The following is a 25494-nucleotide window of genomic DNA, read 5'->3' as shown; positions in this document are numbered from 1 at the left end:
ATGTGATCCTACCAAGGTTTCTACAAGAACTTCAAATAAACCATATTTTGTTGGTATCTTAATATTTTCAAGTTGATTGCTGTGGGTGAAATAGTTTTTTGTCTCCAGTTACAGATTCTTTATCTTGTCCTGTTATGCAAAATGTTCAACCTCTCAAGTCCAGCCCAGTCGTATCCACTGTTTTATCAGGAGCCTCATCAACACGAACACCTCCAGCTGCAAATCGCCCAGTTGAGCCTGTAGCCTCAGTTACACAGCCATCGGAGCTGCTACAACAGAAAGGTATTTTAAAAATGTATTACATATATGTGGAGAGCGTGCACACGCACACATATTTATACACACATACTGATTCAAAAACCTGATTTTATTATTTTAAAAAATTTTTTAAGTTATTTATTTATAATCTCTATACCCGATGTGGGGCCTGAAGTCATGACCCCCAGATCAAGAGTCATATGCTTTTCTGACTGACCCACCCAGGTACCCCTCAACGAGGTAATTTTTTAAAAGTCAAACTATGTAACCATCATATATAGAAAATAAGACAAAATGTAATTTCTAATCTCAATTCAAACACTATTCCCTTTTTATATATTAATTTCCAGTCTGTTTATGATTATTTACATAATCACAGTCATATCTTACATACCATTTTGTGTATTGTGTTTACATTTATTAAATTATACACAGTTCTTCATATATCCACATATAGTCGTTGTAGTCATTTTCATGGCTAATACTTCATCGTTTCAGTGTATTGCAATTTACCAGTCCATCCCTCTATTGTGAACATTTGTTTTTTATTCTTTAAAGGTTATTATAGTTTTCTTTTAGGATAAAGCATCCAAGATTTTTTTATTTAATGAATCTCCATATCCTATTTGATGATTTCTCTGCTTGTTATTATTAATGAAAGTAACTTTTGACCCAGTTTTGGGAATAAGAAGGATGAAAACGAAACTGTAAGCCATACCTTTGCAGCATGGACAAACAATACAGTGTATTCATTTGCTTGTTTAATATTCTCCGTGTGTTAAATAAGTGACAGGTAACTAAAATGTGTTATTTTTTACTCTCTTTCCCTACTTTGCCTTTTATTTTGTTTTTTTTTTTTCTGTCTAAAATTCTAAATCTGTTGATGTTTCCAGTTGAAATACTGTATTTTTTTATTTCATGAAAGAGAACTGAACTGTTACTAGGAAGTTTGTATTTCCATAGCAACCATTAGTGATATTTTAGGGACTATACTTACTGTGTTATGGCAGCTTCTCACCTTGAATTTGCAGAATTCTCTTTCTCTCTCTCATGTTTCTGAAACTCAGAAAAAGCATTTCAGGTTGATCTCACTACTTGCTGTCTGTTGAGTATGTGGTCAAGAGTACTTTCTATCATTTGATCAGATAATACATTATAAATTTTCTTATTTGGCTTTATAGGAAAACCAACTGCAGCATCCTGGAGTGTCCATTGATTCCCAACAAGCCAGTGGGTATATTAGGAATAAAATCTAGTTTTTTTTATAAGCATTTGCCTTTAAAATGAGGGACTGGTAAGAAAGTTTTGCTTATCATGAGTAGAAAAAACACAAGCGTAGGTTGAACCCCTAACAAATGAATGGTATCTTTCCTCTACATTTACGACTGCCTTCCATTTCTTAAATATTATGCTCATTTTGACCCTTCACATTCCTCCTCCTAATATCTTTTTTCCTATTATATTTTCTTTTTTTACCATTTTACTTTAAGTAGCATCTTACCATTGTACTTTGTCATTTTACATGGTTTTACAAACCACCTTCCCACAAAATAATCATAATTATGTTTCCTTTCTTTTCTTACTCTAATACAGATTTAATAGGATAGATTTGAAAAGAGGAGCTACCATTTATGGAGCATTTACAATGTGCCAGAAACTTTATATTTATTGTCTCATTTAACCCCCATTGCAATCGTATAATATTATCCCTGTTTTACGGATGAGAAAAGTGAGATTCACAAAGATTAGGTGATTTCCCCAAGGTTTTAAATTACTCTGCCTAAGTAGCAGAGTGAAAGATTTTTAATTCAAACTTGTTTATTTTTCTATAAAGTGAGGGTGAATTGTTTTCTTATTGCTAACAATCTTTTGATGTACCTAAGAGAAGCTCCTTGAATAAGTAACAGTAAAGAGAATATTAGAAACATTTGAACTGTAGCTTTTATTGTTCCTTTTTCTTAAGTAAGGGATTGGTTTAGCTTAGTGGCCTTTTTACCTTTGGATAGATCTGGATGTACAACATACAGTGTGCGGTAGGGCTACTATATGTGTTGTGTAAGTTGTGGTTTGTGTGAATGGTGCCTATTGTATTTAGGTGGTGTGTGGGCTGCATAAGCTATGCTGTGGTTCTGATATCCCTACTAAAATATTAATGCTTCAAAGAGATCACTGTTTTTCTCCCGGCTTCAAAGACATCCTTGCCTAGTTATTCTCAGAAGGACCCAGCATTCTTATACTGGTTTTAAGGCAGGGGGCTGCAAAGTTTTGCTTGCATATCTCCTAAAAACTTTTTGGGTAAACTCTGTAACCACTTAAACATTTTTTAGATTGACATCTAAAATTTTTCACCAGAAGTCTAAATAGTTGAAGGCATGTAATTTTTCAACATAATGCGTATATTGACTTTTAAAATAAAGATGTTGTATTATTCTTTGTATTCACTAGAATGAACCTACCATCATGCTTTTAAAAAAGGCCCAAATGAACTTTTCTTTAAAATTTTTCTCCTTAATGTCATACTGTTTTCCCTGAATATAATAATATAATATACTCTTAAGCTAGAAAGTCTTTTATCATTCTATCATACTTCTCTGCCATAGTAATATTATATAAATTGAAATTTTTACATTTTGCTTTATTGTCTATGACCATAAGATCTAAGCATTAACATTTTTTCTTCTGGATTAAACTGTCAGTACAATTATTGTTAGCATATAGTTGGTCAAAACAACATATAAACATTATGAGTTTGCCTATTTTTTAGTGGGAAGTACATTTTTACTGGAAGTATATCTTTGGATGAGATGAATGGCTCTCCCCCATCCCCACCATAGGTTTGTGTACCTGAGTTGTATATGATTGAGTGCCAGAATAAGATAAACTTCAGATAAATTTCATTCATAGTTTTTATTTTCACACATATAATTGTTATAAACTTTGTTCAAGTGAAGTAGCTAGGAATGGTAATGAAAGGCTTTTTTTAAAGCAGTATTATTCTTTGGAGTTTTTTAATATGTTTAACTTCTAAGTTACATATCAGAAATTTTTATTGTTTGTTCCATTTTATTTTCCAGATTGTAGATAGATGGTAGCATCATTACTGTCATGTAGCAGTTTACTTTATAAAGTGTCTTTAGCTTTTATTTTCTCACTTGATCATCAGGTGAAGCAAGCATAGCATATTTCATCTTCCTTTTATAGAAGAAGAAATTGAAGTTTAGAGAGGTTAGGTGTCTTACCCAAAAACAAACTCCCTGAGTGGGGTGCCAAGATCAGTGTAGATCTTCTGCATCCAAACCTAAAACTTGTTTAACTGAATCAGCCATATTCAGAATATTGTGAATTTCATTGTACCGTTGCCAGTACAATATCATATCCTTTAAATGTATTTTTATCAAAGACTTGAAGTTGTGATAGAGGTCATTCGTTTTATTTGTGGTATCACATATAACCTGATTGGCAAAGGCAGTCTTCATTTTCAAACCAGTGGGACAAATTTTATTCTTTGTCAGAAAATCTAATTTCATTTTTTTAATCTAAAGAAACGTATTCCTGGAGTTTCAAAGGCGTATCATAAGCTCCATTGAGAAATAAATTATAGCATATATCTTTTAAGCCAAAATACTAAAAGCAGTCAAATTTAAACAACAAAGATCTAATGTGAGTAATTTATCCTTTTTTAGAGTAAGTTATAAAAACTAGACAATGAGTCAGTATGCTGTTTTTCATTACCAAATTTGAAATAAAGCAGTGCAACATGTACCCAATATTACGCTATTTATGAAGTGAGGATTAGCTTGAAAAGCATTGTATTCCTATGGTAAATATATGCATTGTGTGTATCAGACTCTGATATTTGACTTTTTAAAATGTTTAAATAGGAATCAAGTATAAAAATCAGAAACAACTGTTGATTTCTTCAGACATCATGATTAAAATATTTCCATGTAATTAATTGAAAAAGAAAAATATATACCATTAAGTGATAGTAGGTTCCCATTAGTAAATATTTTTTTGTTGTTAAAAGGAGGCAGAGAGGGGCGCCTGGGTGGCTCAGTGGGTTAAGCCACTGCCTTCGGTTCAGGTCATGATCTCAGGGTCCTGGGATCAAGCCCCACATCAGGCTCTCTCCTCAGCTGGGAGCCTGCTTCCCCCTCTCTCTGCCTGCCTCTCTGCCTACTTGTGATCTCTCTCTCTGTCACATAAAAAAATAAGATTAAATTTTTTTTAAAAAGGAGGCAGAGAGAATTAAATATTGTATAAAATAAAAGGAGGTGAAAAATGATTATAATCATTGTAAGTATTTTATGATAAAATAGGTTGTAAAAAACTTTATTGAATATCTCAGATTGACTCTGAAAGAAATTATGTACAGTTTTTATCTATGAGTTTTATCCAGTGTATCTTGAAAAAATTGGTCAATCCTAGAAAACATTCTACTTGTTTTTAAAAGAATTTACATTGCTAAGAATACTACTAAGATTGGTGGAGGTTTTTTTTTTTTTTTTTTTTTTTTTTTTTTTTTTTTTAATTTGACATAGAGAGATCACAGTAGGCAGAGAGGCAGGCAGAGAGAGAGAGGAGGAAGCAGGCTCCCTGCTGAGCAGAGAGCTCGATGCGGGACTCGATCCCAGGACCCTGAGATCATGACCTGAGCCGAAGGCAGCGGCTTAACCCACTGAGCCACCCAGGCGCCCCGGTGGAGGTTTTTTTTAATGACTTGCCTTATCCCCTGTAGGATTAAGTATAAATAAATGTTTTTAATTAAATATACACAAAGATACATTTTTAAAATTCAATAATAATAGCTAATAATTATATAGTAATTAGTATATTTCAGGCAACATTTGAAATGTTAAACTTTGAAATATACTAATTCATTTAATCCTTACAACAACCATTTGAGGTAGTTATTACCCCTTTTTACAGATGATGTAAATGAAAACTAGAGAGGTCAGTAACTTGCCCACGGGAACATAGCTGGTAAGTGAAAGAACCTAGAATCAAATCCAGAGTCCCCATCTTTATTCACAGCGTCCTTCAGCTTGTCTTTTCAGTCTTCCTAACTGTTTTTGCTTTGTTCTCATGGGACTCTTTTCAAAAGCAGTGTGTTCTCTGATAGTAGTAGTTTTGAGCTACATGTATACAGAATTATTAAATAAAGTCATCATTACTCCCACCAGTCTACTTTTCAATATTTCTAAGTTAAGAATATTCCAGTGAGCACCAACCCTATTTCTAACATATTTTGTCTTAACTGAAACATGAATGGCAGGGTAACAGAAAGTCTATAGATATAGGGTGTCTTGATTAATCATTTAAGGAAGAAGGAAGGAAGCTTTCCTTTCAGGGCCGGAGGTATTTTTATATCTCAGGGCCATGTATTACGGGAAGATTCAGGATAAATTAAGAGTATGTGTTTCCTTTGTAAAGTGAGGGAATGGCTGTTGTTAACATAGGCACTTTCTTAGCTGGTAAGTTTCAGAAAGAGAGTACTATGGAAATTGATTCCCTTAAAACCATTATTTTGCAAAGACTAAGAAAGTCATATAGTAGTGTGTGTACCTAGTTTGAAGACCAGCTTAGGCAAGATAGCACTCGAAATTCTGAACTCGAATTTAAAAAAGCTAACTTCCACAAGGGATTTGTTCTCTTCAGACTAGTTTTAATTATTCCCAGGGTAGCTGTATCCAGGGAACAAGTGAAGATGCCCTGTATTAAGCAGCTCCAAGAGTATGATCTCTTGGAGAGTTTTGCCCAAAGGTACTTTAATATGAGAGGTAGTTTAAACTGAATGTCCTTTTTAAAATACTGGGGCTCAGTTGATAATAAAGCTCTTCATCATGTTAGGTTCTATCTATGAAGATAGATTACTTCCTGATTTACTAGATTCAAACTGTGAAAACTCTGGGTAAAGCAAAGTTAGGATACAGCATTCCTATGCCCTTTGGTGGTGGTGGTAGGGGTGGTGGTGGTGGGTGGAGTGGGAGGTACTCCATGTGCTTTTCTGCAGTGGCTTTTAGACTAAGGGTGCTGTATTCTGCCACCTCATATATGCAATCTGACTATCTCATCTATAGGTTCTGGCTCTCAAAGAAGGTCTCAGGAAAGGCAGTCAGGAAGTTTGCATAACCATTCACACACCCTATAGTACATGACTTGGCTGTCAACTCCTTTTTGGTTGTAACTCCCCATTTGTTGCCATTTGTATGTATTGTACCTAGCCTAAAGCGGGACATTTAAATAAGGATTGGTTGTTATTCTGGAGTCACAAATAAAAATGTCATACTCTTGTGCCATTTAATATCCTCCAGCTTTAGACAAAGTTTACTTGGACAAGCAAAGGAAGGCTAAATTCTGAGCATAGTAAGAGTCACAGTTGGGGAAGGCTTAAGTCTTGACGCTTTTATCATTAGCACTTCTTAAAATGGATTGCATCTTTTTTCAGGAAAGTAAAAATTTGAGTATGTTGTGTGACGGTCTGTTAATACAGTATGTTGACATCCATTGTATAATATAAAATGATAAAATAACATTACTCTATTCTGTCTTATTCATAGGTTTCTTCCAGTGCATTAAGTAATTGCTCTTTAGGTTTTTTAAATCACTGTATAGCAATCTCATTTGTTTCCAATTAAGCATTGGATATTTTTCTAATAAGTGAATCTTTTTACTTCAGTAAATGTGGAGAAAGAGAGGAAGATGTTTTATCATATATATAGGTTTGTGCTGTACTTTGACTCCTTTGGTTAGTGTCAGAGTCAACAGCCTGAATATCGATTCAGTCATGAAAAGAGTGGATTCTCTTCTGATTTTTTTTCCTGCTTAGTGCTGTACTTTGACTCCTTTGGTTAGTGTCAGAGTCAACAGCCTGAATATCGATTCAGTCATGAAAAGAGTGGATTCTCTTCTGATTTTTTTTCCTGCTTAGTGGCCTCTCTTAGCACAGTAAGTGGAGTTTCTTCTTCTTTCTCATTTCTTCTTATTGTATATACACACTTGTACTTTTTAAAGTGCAATGCTAATTGCATTTTGAGAAAGTACTTCATTTTTAAAGAGGTTCTTAAATTGAAGAATTTGTTTTCTCTAAAATCTTTTTACAGGGGTCTCTTGGGTGGCTCAGTTGTTAAGCGTCTGCCTTTGGCTCAGGTCATGATGCCAGGTCCTGGGATCGAGTCCTGCATTGGGCTCCGTACTTAGCAGGGAGCCTGCTTCTCCCTGTCCCCCTTCCCCTGCTTGTGTTCCCTCTCTTACTGTGTCTCTGTCAAAGAAATAAATGAATAAATAAAATCTTTAAAAATAAATAAAATAAAATCTTTTTAATGTTAACTTGTGTTTAATTGCAAACTTTTTAGTATATTTAATGCAAGGTCTAATATTAGCCAAATTTTCATTTTAAATAGGCTTTTATTAGAGGAATATGCCACTCTGAATGGGGTCTTTCAAAGTATCAAATTGATTTCTTGTATTGCATGAATTTTAGTTTGCATTGATTTTTACTTTCTCAGATGAGTTTATAATAACTACTATTTTATCTATATATATTTTTGAAAGATTTTACTTATTTATGAGAGAGAGAGCGCGAGCACGAGCATGGGGGTGCTGGGAAGGTCAGAGGGAGAAGCAGGTTCCCTGCTGAACACAGAGCCACCAGGGTCTTGATCCTAGGACCCCTAGATAATGATTTGAGCTGAAGTCAGATGCTTAACCAGCTGAGCCACCCAGGCACCCCTATTTTATCTGACTTTAAAAGATGTCTCAGCAAAGCCAGCAGATTTTTCTGTGACTTATTTGGTCCTAGTGGGAAGATCAAAGCTTCACTCATCAACAGTTTAACCTTTGCGCTCTTCTGAGCTCAGGTTTTTCTCCTTAATTGCTTTTTTCCTATGATAGACGTGAATTATGTTTATTAACATGCTAATTTTAAAAGGTCATCTGAAAGAAAAAAAGAAAGCTTCAGAGGACTACCATGTGATTTTGGTGAGGCAGGGCTTTATTGTGCTTCCGATATTGTGAAATGTCCTTAAAAATCCACACTGTGTTTCTGTGTTTTTTTCTTGTATCTTTTTTTTTCAAGTTGAATTATAAGGTTTTCTTTATAAGGATATTTATTCCTTTTTTAATATTATTTTTCATTGGGGTTATTTTATTTTCCCTCATAAAATTTTGTGAATGTCAATTTTTAGGCTAATTTTTACCAGATGTATCGAACAATAAAAATGCCCAATCACTTTTTTTTTTTTTTTTTTTTTTTTGTAGAGGGAGAAGAAGTGTTACATAGTTAACCACTGTGCCTTTTCCACACAGTCTTCCCTCAGTGTGTCTTACAAGTGTGCCTTTTCCACACAGTCTTCCCTCAGTGTGTCTTACAAGAGGACCAGTCTCAATTCATCTGCTTCAGGCTAAAGTATAGGCAATAGGCTGAGATGATTGGTCATCTCAGAAAATTCAGTGTTTTGTAATTGTCACACTTGTAGGGCCACAGTTAATAAACTCTTTTTTTGAGCATCTGTGAGCAGAGAACTATTCTGAGTACAGTTCTTTTCTTTAACTGTCATTCTTTTTCCGTTATGAGAACTGAGTTATCATCAAAGTGGCATTAGCAGAAGGAAGGTATCAAGTATTTGCATGTATGTTGAATGCGGTATAAATTCATTTCAGTAGAAATGATCACTGCTCAGCAAGAGGGTACAGTCCCAAAGGAAGTATACCACAAGGGCCCCAAGGTCAAAGAAGGTAAACATCTATAGAGCTCAGTAAAATTTTCAAAGTATCATTGCAGTTTCCTGAATACTATCAGTGTAATACGTGGTACTTATTTCACACTTAAACCAATTCATGTAAAAGCTGCTTTTACTAAACTGCTTTGCAGAAATTTTCTAATGGTTCCAGTTTTGATAATAAATTTGCTAACATTAAAATGCATGCTGGGATGTTCTTTAGAATGTCAGAGTTCCTTCTCACTTTTAATGCAATGTCAAAATTTTATTTCTCATCTTTCCTGTTGGTTTGACTCTTGTGTTTGTGCTTTCCACTTTACAGGCATGCAGTATGGTGACTATGTTAATAATCAAGCTAGCTCCGCACCAACTCCCTTGTCATCAACTTCCGATGATGAGGAAGAGGAGGAGGAGGATGAGGAAGCAGGTCTGCTTTAGCTTTACACCAGTTCTCGATCTTTTCCTACTCAAATTTTCTTTTTATGTCCATAGTCTATTAGCCTTAAAAAAAAAAAAAAAAAAAAAAAAAAAAGTGTTGCAGATTTAGCTCCATGAATTTGCTTGGTTTGGGTTACAGAAAGGTTGGGTCACCTGAGAGGTTGGGTCACTTGGGTTACAGAAAGGTTGTGTTTTGCTTTTTTATTTTATTTTTCTTCCTTTGGACATCTTTTACCATTTTGTAAGTAACAACGCATCTTTCATGATGATAGAGTGCTTTCTTTCAGAAATGCATTTCCTCTCATGTCACATGCCAAAGAATAAGCCCTAACTGAAGCTTTTGGCTTATGATTGCTTTAGCACCCTTTTAGGAATAGTGTTTTATATTCTGCTTTGCATGTCACTTTTATCTAATTGAAATGAACCATATGGGTTTTAAAATAGTAAAAAGAAATTTACAGTGTTTTTTTAAGGTCCTTTTTGGCCCTTCTCATCATATATTTAAAAGAGCAAGAATTTGTAGTTACTATCCTGCTTCTTGAGGTAGTTCACATCTTGCTAGTGAAGAAGTTGTGTATGTAATTATGTGTTGCAACCTGTTTAATATCCTTTTCTAGCTTTGCTGGGTAGAACACTGCTGAACATTAAGAAGTTCACTTCCTTCATTAATTCTAACAGTGTAAGACAACCAATAAGTGCTGACCTTTCAAGGTGTGTCTGACCATGATTCTCCTTTGGTCATCTTTATTAGTGAGTAGAAGGATATGCTTTATAAACAGTATTTTTATATGTTTAAACACAAGTTTATTTCTTTTTTTTTTTTTTTTAAAGATTTTATTTATTTATTTGACAGAGAGAAATCACAAGTAGACGGAGAGGCAGGCAGAGAGAGAGAGAGGGAAGCAGGCTCCCTGCTGAGCAGAGAGCCCGATGTGGGGCTCGATCCCAGGACCCCGAGATCATGACCTGAGCCGAAGGCAGCGGCTTAACCCACTGAGCCACGCAGGCGCCCCAACACAAGTTTATTTCTTAATGCATTTTTGAAATATTCAGATCCTTGTGCACAATTTGAGGAGGGCTAAAAATAGAGGGTTATAGATGGGGTAATTTTTTTTCTTTAAATATCTAAATACCCATCTGTCTTTTTGGATTTTTTGTCATTTTAAAATTCTGTATAATTTAAGTCTTACAGAAAACGTAGAAGAAGAGTAAAAGAAACTCCCATGTGCATCTATATAAACGATTTTGCCCCTCTTGCTTTATTATTATACATTTTTTTCCTACATCATTTGAAAGTAGGTTGGAGCTTTACTCCTCTGTACCTTAGTATGTATTTCCTCATTATAAGAACAATGTCTTACATAACATAAATGCAATACAGTATTCAGGATATTAAACACTGTTGTAATAATATCTGCTACACAATCAATAGTCAGATCTCAGCAGTTGTCTCAGTAAAATCTCTCATAGCTGTTTTCACAGCCCAGGATCCAGTTCAAGGTCATCCATTGAATTTTGTTGCCATTTCTGTTTAGACTCCTTCCATCGAAGACAGTCCTTTAACCTTCCTTTCTTTTTCTTGACTTCGACATTTTTGAAGAATATAGGCAAGTTGTTTTTAGAATGTACTTCAGTTTGGGTTTATCTAATGTATCCTTGTGATTAGATTCAAATTGTGGTTTTGGCAGGATTACCACTGAAATAATGTTATGTTCTTGGTGCGTCCTGTCCCAGGCACATGATGTTAATTTGTTCCCATATTGATGATGTTAACTTTGATCACTTGATTAAAACGGTGTCTGCCAAGTTTCTCCACTGTAAGTTACCACTTTTTCCCCTTGAAATTAATAAGTAATTTGTGGGGAGATTTTTTGATAGCGTGTAAATGTCTTGTTCTTAATTAAACTGTCACTCAGTTTTAGCATTTATTAATGATTTTCTAATTCCTACATTCCTTCTATATTTAGGAGTCAAGGTTTCAGTGTAAAGGAGAGCTTTTTCTTCTCCCTTGTTGACTTCTTTGGGTTCATATTGACTCATGGATTCTTATTTTATTCACTCAGTAATAATCCATTTCAATCATTAGTTATTTTTATAGCGGCTTATCTGAGATGTGGCCATGACAGATCCTTCAGACCGTCTTTTGAACATGTTCTCATGAATCTTTAAGCACATCGAGGCCTCAGTAAGATATTCCTAGCTCATCTTATACTGCTGCAACAGTGGACTGAGCCATTTCTTCAAGGTGTCCTGTTTCCTTTAGTGAAGAGGGGTATTTTAGAAACTAAGATCTAATTGTAGTGTGTGGTTATTGCCACTAAGGGGTCGTTTGTTCTCAGGCCCTATAGTATTATTATTATTTAGTGTATATATTATTCAGATCCTCTCATGATCCTTATTTTGCACATTTCAAAAGTGTATTATTTCATATAATGTTATTTGTCAGCCTAACTTTTGCCCTCTTTTTGTAATTTTTTTTGAATTCCTGTATAATTAACTAAATTACTCTCATTTTTATTGTTTTTGTAATTAGGTGCAATTGTTGAAAAATCTGTTTCCTTAGGCTAAAAATATTGGGAAATCAAAAAAATTAAGCATTTATGGTTTTCCTTCTATCATCTTTGTCTTGTTTAATTACTTTTTTCTTGAATATATTACAGATTAAAATTTTCTGAGTTTTTTTATTAAAGATTTTATTTAAACTCCAGTGTAATATTAGTTTCAAGTGCATAATATAGTGATTCAGCACTTACATACAATGCTCAGGACTATTACAACAACTGCCCCCCCCAATCCCCATCACTTCTTTCACCCTTCCTCCCACCCCCTACCCTTTGGTGACCATCAGTCTGTTCTCAATAGGTTAAGAGTCTGTTTCTTGGTTTGCCCCTCTCTTTTTCCCTTTGTTCATTTGTTTTGTTTCTTAAATTCCACATATGAGTGAAATCATACAGTATTTGTCTTTCTCTGACTTGTTTCACTTAGCATAATACCTTCTAGTTCATTCCATGTCATTGCAAATGGCAAGATTTCATTCTTTTTTATGGCTGAGTAATATTCCTCTGTGTGTGTGTGTGTGTGTGTGTGTACGTTATCCATTCATCAGTCAATAGACACTTCGGCTGGTTCCATAATTTAGCTGTTACAGAGAATGCTGCTGTAAACCTCGGGGTGCATTGAGTAAATACCTAATAGTGTAATTGCTGGATCATAGGGTATTTTTTTTTTAAAGGTATTATTTATTTTTATTTGACAGAGAGAGAGAGACAGAGATCACAAGCAGGCAGAGAGGCAGGCAGAGGCAGAGAGAAGAGCAGGCTCCCCGCTGAGCAAGGAGTCCGATGCGGGGGCTCAATCCCAGGACCCTGATCATGACCCAAGCTGAGGGCAGCGGGCCAACCCACCCACCCAGGCGCCCCGATCATAGGGTATTTTATTTTTAACTTTTTGAGAAACCTCCATACTGTTTTCCAGAGTGGCTGCACCAGAATAATTTCTAAGTTCTTAGCTCAGTAGCATTTAGATTTTGATAATACTGGACATTTTTGAGCGCTTACTGTATGCCAGTTGCAGCACTAAAGAGCTGATGGATTTTTGTGTCAGTTTTTCTAGATTCAAATCTTGACTTTGACACTTAACTAGCTTTGTGACAAGTTTCTTAAACTCATTGAGTCTCAATTTACTCATCTGTAAAATGGGAATAATAATAATAATAACAACATTCATGTAGGGTTATTTTGAGGATTGACAGTATTCTTTGTGAAGAGCTTAGAACAGTGTCTGGAAAATCAAAAAGATAACAGTAATTAACATTGAGGTTATGTTCTTACTGCAGTTTATTTTGTTCAGCAGTCCTGTAAACCAGAGAGAATTGGCTCCATTTTGCAGAGTTGACCGTGATCTGAAGGAGCTAAGTACCACCTGTCTCTGGTCCCACAACTACTAAATAGCAGGGCGGAGATTGAAACTGATCTCTGTCTTGTCTGCATGAAGGTGTGAAAATGAAAAAGTCTCTGTCGGCTAGTGAGCCCACAAAGCACTGCAGTTCAGGGAAACTAGAGGGCCTGGGGCAGTAATCACTACTGTGTCATTTACATACTGTCTTCTTCCTGCTTTTTTTTATTAAGCAGCAAAATAGTAGGACTCTACCATGGACATTTTTATTAGAATCCTGTGTTCTCAATTCATGGTTTGTTAAAAAAAAAAAATCATTTATTTGTTGACTGCAAATTAAAGACATGTTCTGAATGGAAAAGAAGATGTAACTTTTAGAAGAATTTAATTTTATTTTTTAAACCCTGCTCAGTTCCAATAATTTTTTCATGTGTGATGAGGTTAAAGAAAATGGCTCAGATTGTTGTGGGGACTACATATAAGGACTTATAAAAAGTAGAGCTTCAGAGTGCTCTACTTTTTAAACATTTCAGTGGTATTCATTCCCTATATTCATGGAACTTTTGTGTGTTGAGTTTATAAGGAATTGTTCTCCACTTTTGAAAAAATTTATTGAACAACAAGGAAATATTTGAGCAGGTTCAGAAATCATTACTATTCCTCTTTTTAGTTATGGTATAGACTTTGTAGTAAGTACTGTCTTACATTTTGTTAGAAGCTACTAAAAGTTCAGAATTGTTGGAGAATAAACTTAAAGGAAGCTCAACAAGTAGTAAGCTATCTGGTTCCCATATGATTTATCTTAAATCCTTGTCTTTAAGTTTATTTGGTGACAGGTATTCACTCCTTCAGTTGTTGGTGCTAGAGTGGGTGGTCAGTTAGTTTTAGGTCCCACACTGCGGACAAATGCTGGCATAGTTGTTACAGTAAGGACTAGAGTGAAAGGAAGTAGGCAGCGAAATAAAAATTGAGAAGTAAAATGATGTGAAGTTGGGGAACGAGCACAAAGACTAACTCAGACTTCAGACTTTATCAGCCCTGTTCCTGCAGAATATCGTCAGGTAATGTTCTGTTACTTGCTATACAAACTCTCAAGCACCTTTCCTCTAGGGAATTTTCAGGTTGGGAAGGGCGAGAGGGCAACAGGTAGCTTTCTCACATGGCTCTGGGAATGTGACAGCTTGGGTGCTGTATTTCATAAGTGCTAGTGGAATAAAACTTTTGATTTCTCATAACGAGTTTTAAGGTCGTAGTCAGTTTTTGTTTGACTTTCACACAGGCTAATAGTAATTAATCAGCTCCAGGTACTGTGTTAGAAATAATGATTTATTTATGGTTTGCCGTGGATATTTTAAAAGATAATGTTTTCTTATGACACAGAATAAGTTAAGTCAACTCCTGTGGATAACAAGAGAATATTGGCCTGCTTAGGTCTAAATTCCAAAGAGAATTCTTCTTTTTTTTTTTTTAATTTAAGTATCATTAGATTTCTCAAACTTCTTCATCTTACAACTAGAAGATTGTACTCTTTGACCAGTATCCCCCCCTTTTCCCTTTTCCCTGCCCCCTCAGAAGTGAATCCTTAAAAGCGTTCAAATCTGTATTTCCCCTTAATTGATGTAGTGTTTTATTATTTTAACAAGTGGATATCTTTCAGCTGAATTCAGTACATATATATTTTTAAAATTTTATAAATTGAATATATGTCCTGGGTTTCTGAAGGATATTCATGCCACAAGAAAAGTATCTGAAGGTTTTCAGTGTTCATCTATATTTAAATTTTATTTATTTATTTGACAGAGAGATCACAAGTAGGCAGAGAGGCAGACAAAGAGAGAGGGGGAAGCAGGCTCCCCACTGAGCAGAGAGCCCGATGTGGGGCTCGATCCCAGGACCCTGAGATCATGACCCGAGCTGAAGGCAGCGGCTTAACCCACTGAGCCACCCAGGCGCCCCAGTGTTCATCTATATTAAAAAGAAAATGTACCTGTTACATTTTGTACATTACATGTTACCTGACATTTAACTTATAAACATGCCATACATACGTATATATGATTGCTTTAGCTGGAAACTCCCAACTTTCTGCAGAGCGAGAGGGGGAGAGTATTAGGGCTACAGGAAGGAGATACGGTACCGGCATCTAGAGTTAGAATTCAAAAGCTACTTTCAAAAAGAAATGGCATTTGTAGTAATTAGATGTCTAGGCTAGCCCCAAATCTAATTAAATGAAATACTAAACATTTGAAAATGCTTTCTTTTTTTTCTCCAGCCATGGCAAATGTAATATAGATTATGTGTTTTATAAGTACCTGCAAACTGGTCCTATCTAAGGTTTAAGAATGAGGGCAAGTCCCTAAGCTATTCATTTGACTAAAGCCAGCTCGTGCACAGAAAGCAGTATATATTGCTTGGTGTCATGCTTCAGAGACTAATACAGTAGCATAGCCTTTTCCGTATACTCATCAGATGATAGGGAAGCATATGTGATCACAGAATGTCTTGAGAAGTGCATTAAATAAGGGGTGAGGAAATTTCCTGACATAGGAAAGGAAATGGTTTTCCATGGGTATATTAGAAAGGTTTTATGGAGGATTTGAAATTTGAAGTATGAGTAGGAATTTGCCATGTGGAAGAACAGAATCTAGGCTAGTGAACCAATATCTATGGTGCAGAAATACAAGAGAAGATGGTATGCTGGGTGCAGAATGAAAACATCAGTGTGATTGTATCATGAGGTAAGAGAGAGAAAGTGGTGTGGGAACAGGAAAAGAGGTAAAGAGGGCAATTGGAAGCCACATTTTAAAACTCTTTGATACCACAGAGGTGTTTAGACTTTATTCTGTAAGATAGTAAAGGAATAGTGAAGGTGTTTTTAAATTTGTTCAAAATACTAACTTGTATAATGTACCTCTTAAAAAAAATACATCTTCAACTTGTGTTGGCAGTGAAGTCATGACTGAGTTAGAATTAAACAATAAGTTTTAGCAAAACTTGAGATGTTTAGTGATCTAGAATTAAAACTTTTATCATGGCTTTGCTATTTAACAAGTTGAAAATAGAGGGGCACCTGAGTGGCTCATTCGTTAAGTGTCTGCCTTTGGCTCAGGTCATGATCCCAGGGTCCTGGGATTGAGGCCCACATCAGGCTCTCTGCTCAGAGTGAAGCCTGCTTCTCCCTCTTCCACTCCCTCGACCTGTTTTGCTGCACGCACTCTCTCTCTCTCAATCTCTCTCACTGTGTCAAATAAATAAATAAAAATATTTAATTAAAAAAAAAGTTGAAAATAGAGATTTGCATGGATTCTTTTCCTAAAGTGAATTTTAGAGTAAGCTAGCATTATTTAATATTAATAAATTATTATTTAATAAATAAAACAGAATATTTCTTTTTTTTTTTTTAATTTATTCATTTGAGAGAGAGAGTTGTTGGGGTGGGGGAGCAACAGAGGAAGAGGGAGACAGAGAGAATCTCCAGCAGATTCCCTGCTAAGCCTGGAGCCTCACATAGAGTTTGATCCCAGGACTCTGGGATCATGACCTGAGCTGACATCAGAAATCAGATGCTCACCCTACTAAACCACCGAGGCACCTGAAAACAGATTATTTCTACAAAATTAATACTTTAAATCTTTAAAATAATTTGATATGTGTAAATAGTCTTAACATTATTTTTTTCCCAAGAATAATTATTTCCTGATATTTACATTTGAATTTTTCTTGGGCACCTGGGTGGCTCAGTTGGTTAAGCATCTGCCTTCAGCTCAGGTCGTGATCCCAGGGTCCTAGGATCAAGTTCTGCATCAAGCTCCCTGCTCAGGAGAACCTGCTTTTCCCTGTCCCTCTGCTGTTCTCCCTGCTTGTGTACTTTCTCTCTGTGTCAATCAAATAAATAAATAAAATCTTAAAAAAAAAAAAATCAAAAGTTTTTCTTTTTTTTTAATGTAAATATTTTTATTTATTTATTTGATAGAGATCACAAGTAGGCAGAGAGGCAGGCAGAGAGAGAGGAGGAAGCAGGCTCCCTGCGAAGCAGGGAGCCCAATGTGGGGCTTGATCCCAGGACCCCGGGATCATGACCTGAGCCGAAAGCAGAGGCTTTAACCTACTGAGACACCCAGGCACCCCTAAAAGTTTTTCTTGATCAGAGAGGAATGCTATGTATTTTTTTAAATAATAGCTTTATTGAAGTACTGTAAAATTTACTCCTTGAGTTTGTAGCATATTAACAAAGGTATGAGGCAATCGCCATGTAATAACAATCATTTTTATTGCCCCCAAGGGAAACTTCGTATCTTTTAGCAGTCACTTACCATTCTTACCCTCCTCCATGCATACGTACATGAATCTCTAGGCATCCACTAATCTACTTTCTGCCTCTGGATTTGTCTGAGCATTTCATATAAACAGATCATATAATATGTGGATTTTTGTGACTGGCTTCTTTCTCTTCACATAGTGTTTTCAAGGTTCATCCACATTGTATATGTCAATATTTTGTTCCTTTTTATTGCTAATACTCAGTTGTGGAGATACATCACATCTTATTTATTCATTCATAAGTTGATGGACATTTGGATTGTCTCTATGTTTTGGCCATCTGAATAATGCTACTATTAACATTCATGTATGTTCAGGTCTTTGTGGAGGTTTGTGTTCTCATTTAGTTTGAGTGAAATTGCCAGGTCTTTAGGTATCTCTGTGTTGTGTTTAACCTTTTGAGAAACCACCAGGACATTTTCCAACTGTACCCTTTTAAAGTCTCATGTAGTTTCCAGTTTCTCTGTATTCTTGCTAAAACTTGGTATTATCTGTCTTTTCGATTATAACCACCCTGGTGCATGTGAAGTGGCATCTCATTGTGGTTCTGATTCTCATTGCCTTAGTGGCTGATGATGTTGAGCGTCATTTCATGTATTTATTGGCTATTTGTCTTCTTCAGAGAAGTGTCTGTTTAAGTCCTTTACTCGTTTTTAATTTGGTTATTTGTCTTTTTATGGTTGGGTTGCAAGAATTCTTTTTATATTCTGCATACTGGACCCTTACCAGATATATGATTTGCAAATATATTCTCCCATTCTGTGGATTGTCCCTTCTTTCTTGAGGGTATTGTTTGGAGCATGAAAGTTTTTTATTTCCATAAAATCCAGTTTACTCTTTTCTTCTTGTTGCTTGTGCCTTTGATGTCCTATTTAAGAATCCTTTGCTAGTCCACGGTCACAAAAATTTACTCCTATATTCTCATATTTTTGCTGCGTACATTTAGGTCTGTGATCCATTTTGAGTTAATTTTATTGGAGGGTAAGGAAGGGGTCTAACTTTATTCTACTTCACGTGGCTGTCTTATTGAAAAGAATATTCATTCCCCATTCATGTTGTCTTAACATAAGGTTTTGAGATGAAATTCCCATAGCATGAAATGAACCATTTTAAAGCGTATAATTCAGTGTTGTCTAAATAGTGCAACCACCGCCTCTGTCTGGCTCTGTCATTTTGGTGGTTGTGCAGTCACCACTTTTCTCTTGTTCTGACTTTGAGAAAGTACTAAGCTAGGTAGAACTGCACATTTTCATCATCCCAGAAAGAAACTATTTTCATTAAGCAGTAACTTGCCATTTTCTCCTCCTCTCAGCCTCTAGCAACCCAGTCTACTCTCTATCTCTGTAGACTTACCATTCTGGATATTTCATATAAATAGAATCATAACCATGGCCTTTTGTGTCTGGCTTCTTTTATTTAGCATGTTTCCAGGGATCGTTCACATTGTAGCATGTATCAGTATTCCACTCATGTGTATAGCTGAATAATATCCCATTATATAGATACGCCACATTTTGTGTATCCATTCATCTGTTGATAAATATTTAAGCTGTGGTATATTTGGGGGGAGACTTACTAAACAAGGATTTTATTTTAATTATTGAAGTATAGTTAATATACAGTGTTAGATTCATTTCAGGTGTGCAGCATAGTGATTTGACAATCCTATACATTACTCAGGGCTCACCACAGTAAGTGTAGTCACCACGGGTTGCCATATGGTGTTATTAGAATATTATGAACTGTATTCCCTGTGCTGTACTTTCATCTCCATGACTGATTAATTTTATAACTAGTTTATACCTCTTACTCCCTTTCACCTGTTTTACCCATCCACCTACCCACCTCCCCTCTGGTAACCACAGTTTGTGCTCTGTAGTTAAGAGTCTGTTTTGTTGTTTATTTGTTTTTGTTTTTTAGATTCTATGTATAAGTGAAATCATATGGTATTTATCTTTCTCTGACTTATTTCACCTAGCATAATACCATCTAGGTCCATCTGTGTTGTAGCACATGGCAATACGCTGTTCTTCTTAATGGCTGAGTAATATTCCTGTGTGTGTGTGTGTGTGTGTGTGTGTGTGTGTGTGTGTGTGTGAGAGAGAGAGAGAGAGAGAGAGAGAGATCTTTACCCATTCATCTGTCAGTGAGCATTTGGGTTGCTTCTATACCTTGGCTGTTTTAAATAATGCTGCAGTGAACATAGGGGTGCATGTATCTTTTCAAATTAGCGTTTTGGTTTTGGGGGGTAAATAGCCACTAGTGGAATGACTGGATTGTTTGGGTTTGTTTGTTTGTTTGTTTGTTTGTTTCATTTTTTTGAGGAACCTCCATACTGTTTTCCATAGTGGCTGCACCAATTTACATTCCCAGCAACAGTGTGGGAGGGTTACCTTTCCTTTATATCCTGACCAAAGCTTGCTCTTCCTTGGCTTTTTGATACTAACTAGCGATTCTGACTGAGGCATAGAAATGCTGAGTAGCAGGCTAAATAGCAACCTAGCCCAAGCTGGAGACTCCTTTTTTAAGAAGGTTTCATACAGCTGTGCTGCCTTGTAAAAGTCATTAAAATTGCATTATCTTATGATACCCTAATACTGATAAAATGTATTTAATAGCTTGAGATTTGGTAGATGCAATCATGGAGGTGTTACTCTAGTAACGTTTCCATCAATCTAACATTTATATTTGTGTTTTTGACTGCTTTTAAAAGTTTGATACCTGTTTTCTAAGACAGCTTCACATCATCTGATTAAATTTTGTTCCACTTGTCAGCTCCATATTCTCCCCACTCATATTAACAGAAATTTACATATGGTTTTTAAAAGTCGTTAAGCATCAGTCACTTTCAGTTTAAAGTCAAAAATTTTTCTAGTTCAGTAAAACATCTTTTTCAAAATTGCCAGGGGGTGCTCTACGATCCATTGTCCTTTTAAACTTAGTGGATATTTTGGTTTTTCCTTTTAGGTGTCGACAGCTCTTCTACGACAAGCAGTGCTTCTCCAATGCCCAACAGTTACGATGCCTTGGAAGGAGGCAGCTACCCAGGTAATTCATTTTGTGCTTATTTGATGCTTACTTGAAAAATTACTGACCATCAGTTTTTTCCAAACATGAACATATATTAGACATAATTAGTGGGCTTTTTTTTATATAGCAGTATTTTTAACAGAAAAAAAGGGACATTTTCTGTTATTTTTCAGCCTTAATTTAATAGTTGTAATTGCCATGTAACAGCTACAAATGTTGTTTCTGGGAGACTTAAGAAAATTTATTATTTTACTTTTGTTATCATGCTCTTTATCTTTTTCCTCTTTCTAAAAGATTTTTAGTGCTAAATAATTCTCCTCTTTCCCTTCTTTCTTATGCTAATAACTTCTTAAGTAAATTTTATATTTCTGTTCTCATGCTTAGGTCCTTGAATTCCTTCCAACTAGCCTCTGAGTATAAATAGTCTTTGACTCTTTACTCCCCCAATGGCTGCCTCACCAGGTAAATAGATTAACCAACTTGGGGGTAGATCTTGGAGGCATTACTTTTAACTTTATCTGGAAATAACTTTGGTCATTACATAGGAATAGTAGTGGTGCATAGTATTTTAAAAATACAAACTTAAGTTTTAGAATTAGTAGTCATTTCATTATATCTTAAATTTGATCTTCCTTTTTTGTATGTCTCTTATCACAGATAAACTGACAACCACATCTGACTTCTCTTTTTCTCACTTTCTAATGATTTGAAACTTTAGGATGAACAGAAAAGTAATTTGCCCTTCTCTTTATTTCTTACCACTTTCGTAATAATCCAGGATGGAGCTTAATTGAAGTTGACATATGCTGGACTTAACATACTATCTTGCTATCACTGTGCTATGAAGCAGTAGAAAACGAAAGTTTCATCTTCTCAGTATAGAGTTCTCTTTTAATACTTCAAGAATACTTCAATAAGCTACTCTTTTGTGCATAAGGATTTTTTTTCCTCTAGGGATGCGTGTTTGTGTAAGAAATTGGGGACCGTTCCAAAAGCAATCACTGTTATCAAAATATTCCAGAAGAGTTCATTTGTTCAGTAAAAGGGGAATACTACTTGTGGAATCACTGTATTGTACACCTGAAACTAATGTAACACTCTATGTTAACTATCCATTTGTTTAATTAAAAAAAAATTTTTTAAGATACATTTACTATAACTATATAGTATTTCATGAGTTTCAAATTAACCTAACAAAACAAAAACAAAAATTAACCTGAAGTGAAATACTGAATGGGATAGTTAAAAGATCATGGCTTTGAAGTTTTGAAGTTCGACCTTGATTTGCTTGTCCATATTCATTTCATCAACAAATCATAATCTTCCTATGAACTGTGCTAACACTAAGTGAGTGACCTTAGGCAGGTTTTCTAGCTATTTATAGTGTGCCAGAATTAAAGATGTGAATTTCTAGAGCAGTAAGATTAAATGAATTGAAAATACTGTGTCAGGTGCTAGGATAGAATTTAGGACTATAGAAATGTACGATACATTGTCCCTTTCCTAAGAAAGGGGAGACGTTTTAGATCTCCACATTTATGACTTAAGCTTTTTATATCTTATGCTAATTACTGTTAGCATGTTAAGAGAACTTTCTACTTACATTCCCATCACTGTGATGAGGGATAAGCAGGATATGACACTACATTAAACTTCTTGTCCTAAGAAACCTGGGAGGTTTCCAGAAAACCAGTAAGCCAGCCCTTGCCTAATAAGCACAAGATGATAAAAGAATGTCTGGGAACATATCTTCCAAAATGAGAGCCAATAGATATGGTCAGTAGAAAGATATGATTCTTGAAGAATCTTTAAAAAGTATGTTTTATTAAGTCACACGCTTTTAAGAGCATATTTTTGCAGAGTCTAGTTCCTGGTGAAGAATAAAATTTTTATATGAAAAACAGATTGAAATTCAAATATATGGTATAGATTTATTTGACTTTAAAATAAGACTAATAGTATAGCAACATTAATAATGGTATGTGTAGTAATTTTTAGGGTTTCTTGTGATTTTTGTGCTTAATGATTAAATTTTCTACAGTTTTTTCTGTTTTAATCAAATTTTAGTTCTTTATTTTAACATTTTATTTATTTATTTGAGAGAGAGTGTGTGTGCACAAGCAGGTGGAGCAGCCCACAAAGGAAAAGGGAGAGGCAGGCTCCCTAGTGAGCGGGGAGGCCACTGTGGGGCTCCGTCCCAGAACCCCAGGATTATGACCCAAGCCGAAGGCAGATGCTTAACTGAGCCACCAGGAGCCTGTAGTTTTTTATTTTAAATTTAAATAATGGAAGAACATTTGTTCATTAAATTTTATTTGGCATCTGTTACATACCAGACATTGTTTTAGAAGCTGAACATTATACACTAGTCTTTCATAATCTCAGTTTTGCCTCTGCAAATAATACAGACTTCTAGCTGAGTAAAGGGAGCAAAGGGTTCATGATTCTATTCTCTCTACTTCTGTGCATGTTTATAATTTCTGGATGTTTGCAATTTCTCCTAGTCAAAGGTTTATAAAAGGAAAATGCCAAAGATAATGCCTTGCCCTGGAGCCAGCTGTTTACAGAGTCCTGATTTTCAATGTTAACACCATGTTTTTCCCTTTGCTAGATATGCTTTCCTCATCAGCAAGCAGTCCTGCTCCTGATCCCGCTCCTGAACCCGACCCTGCTTCTGCTCCTGCTCCAGCATCTTCTGCTCCTCAGCCTTCAAAAATGGCCAAGCCATTTGGGTATGGTTACCCAACTCTTCAGCCCGGTTATCAGAATGCTACAGCACCACCTAACTCTGGAGTACCGCCCAGTAGCCCAGGGTATTCTGGATTCCAGCCGTATGCTCAGGTATGTATAAAGACACCGCAGTTCTAGAATGGTCAAACTATTATCAATTCTCACAAATCCCTGGTGATTCAAATGGATCATAGGTGTGAATACAGATAGCCTAGGTCAAACGTACATAGATTTTGGTTCCAGTGTGTGTGTGTGTGTGTGTGTGTGTGTGTGTGTGTATTTGTGTGTATATAGATAGAGATAAAAAGAAATATAAATTTCAAATCTTTAAAGTCTTTAAATCTGGATCAAGTTATTAGGTCTGATTTTCGTGTCCTTTGTTGTACTTTTGTTTTTTAGAGCCTTGCTCTTTATTTCTTTATTTCTCACTCTCCCTCTATACTCTCTTGTCTCAAATAAATAAAATCTTAAAAACAAAAACAAAAAAATACTTTCCATTCTACTATTTCAATTATTCTTTTATAATCAGGAAAGTAAATGTTAAATTTTTTTAAAGTCTGTAATATTAAGCTGGCTTTTTCCTCAAAAAAAAAAAATGATGTTATAAATGTGGTTTGGAATTCTGGTTCCAACTCTTAGATCAAAGAATTCTTCATGGTGCGACATAGAACTGAAATTGGTAACAGTCTCCACAAATGTAAATGCTAATCAGTTGTATTTATTACAATAAATGACCCATTATTATGTATATTAGACAACCCATTTAATATATAAGAATATAAATTGTATTATTTAATAATATATATTGAAATATAATATCATATATTATTATATTATTATTATATATGATATATATAATGACCCATTTATAACAAAGTGACCCATTCTGATACAACCTATTTTGGAGTCACCTTTTAAATGCCATATCAATTTAATAATAGGGAATAATAAGTATCTTACATTTATATTTATTAAGAATGTAAAATGTAAGAAAACAATTGAAATGGTAAAGCATGGGGGCGCCTGGGTGGCTCAGTGGGTTAAGCCGCTGCCTTCGGCTCAGGTCATGATCTCAGGGTCCTGGGATCGAGTCCCACATCGGGCTCTCTGCTCAGCAGGGAGCCTGCTTCCCTTCCTCTCTCTCTGCCTGCCTCTCTGCCTACTTGTGATCTCTCTCTGTCAAATAAATAAATAAAATCTTTAAAAAAAAAAAAAAAGAAATGGTAAAGCATTCTACTTAAAAACTGTTCTTAGTAGACTAAACTTACAGAAAATTCATCTTATGGTACACTAAGAGTGAAGATTAAATGGGCACCTGGGTGGCTCAGTCGGTTAAGTGTCTGCCTTCAGCTCAGGTCATGATCTCAGGATTCTGGGATCGAACCCCGCATCAGGCTCCCTGCTTAGTGGGAAGCCTGCTTCTCCCTCTCACTGTGCCTACTGCTCCCCATGCATGTGTTCTCTCTGTCAAATAAATAAATAAATCTTTAAAATATTTACTACCTGACCCTCTACAGAGAAAGTTTGCTGACCCTTGAAATAGTAGAATGGAAAGTATTGGTTTTTTGTTTTTGTTTTTAAGATTTTATTTATTTATTTGAAACAGAGAGTACAGAGGGAGAGTGAGAAGCAGACTGCCCACTGGGCAGAGAGCCCTATGTGGGCCTCAATCCCAGGACCCTGAGATCATCACCTGAGCCAAAGGCAGCTCCTTAACCAGCTGAGCCACTGAGGAACTCCAGAAGTATTCTTTTTCCATTTTATTTTGCAGAAGTTAAGAGATTGTCCTTGGACTAAAAGTAAAAATTAATATTTATTATACTAGATTTTAAAATAACTTCATTCTGGGGTTTCTGAGTGGCTCAGTCATTAGGCATCTGCCTTCGGGTCAGGTCGTGATCCCGGGGTCTTGAAATTGAGCCCCGCATTGGGGTCTCTGCCCAGCAGGAAGCCTGCTTCTCCCTCTCCCACTCCCCCTGTTTGTGTTCTCCCTCTCACTGTGTCTCTGTCAGTCAAATAAATAAAAATCTTCAAAAAAATAAAAATAACTTCATTCTGTCCTTCTGTAATTTCCATCCTTTTTATACTCTAGCTCCAGTGGAAG

General features: G+C 35.6%; 1 protein-coding gene across 6 annotated transcripts in view; it reads left to right on the top strand.

The window, feature by feature from the left end:
- SEC24B (SEC24 homolog B, COPII coat complex component) overlaps positions 1-25494 on the top strand; it is a 94780-nt gene that overhangs the window by 37977 nt on the left and 31309 nt on the right. For 2 of the 6 annotated variants that reach the window (XM_013053996.2, XM_013053997.2), the window contains exons 3-7: positions 109-282; positions 8923-8994; positions 9301-9405; positions 20598-20678; positions 23272-23501. In XM_013053996.2, coding sequence (XP_012909450.2) covers positions 109-282; positions 8923-8994; positions 9301-9405; positions 20598-20678; positions 23272-23501 — 662 coding nt within the window. The remainder of the gene's footprint in view (positions 1-108; positions 283-8922; positions 8995-9300; positions 9406-20597; positions 20679-23271; positions 23502-25494) is intronic. The other 4 variants (XM_045085554.1, XM_013053998.2, XM_013054000.2 and 1 more) reach the window with 2 other exon arrangements.

Source organism: Mustela putorius, unplaced genomic scaffold (genome assembly GCF_011764305.1).
Source record: "Mustela putorius furo isolate JIRA1106 unplaced genomic scaffold, ASM1176430v1.1 tig00000868_pilon_pilon_pilon, whole genome shotgun sequence".
NCBI classification, from domain to species: Eukaryota; Metazoa; Chordata; class Mammalia; order Carnivora; family Mustelidae; genus Mustela; species Mustela putorius.
This window is presented reverse-complemented; position numbering and strand designations above follow the sequence as displayed.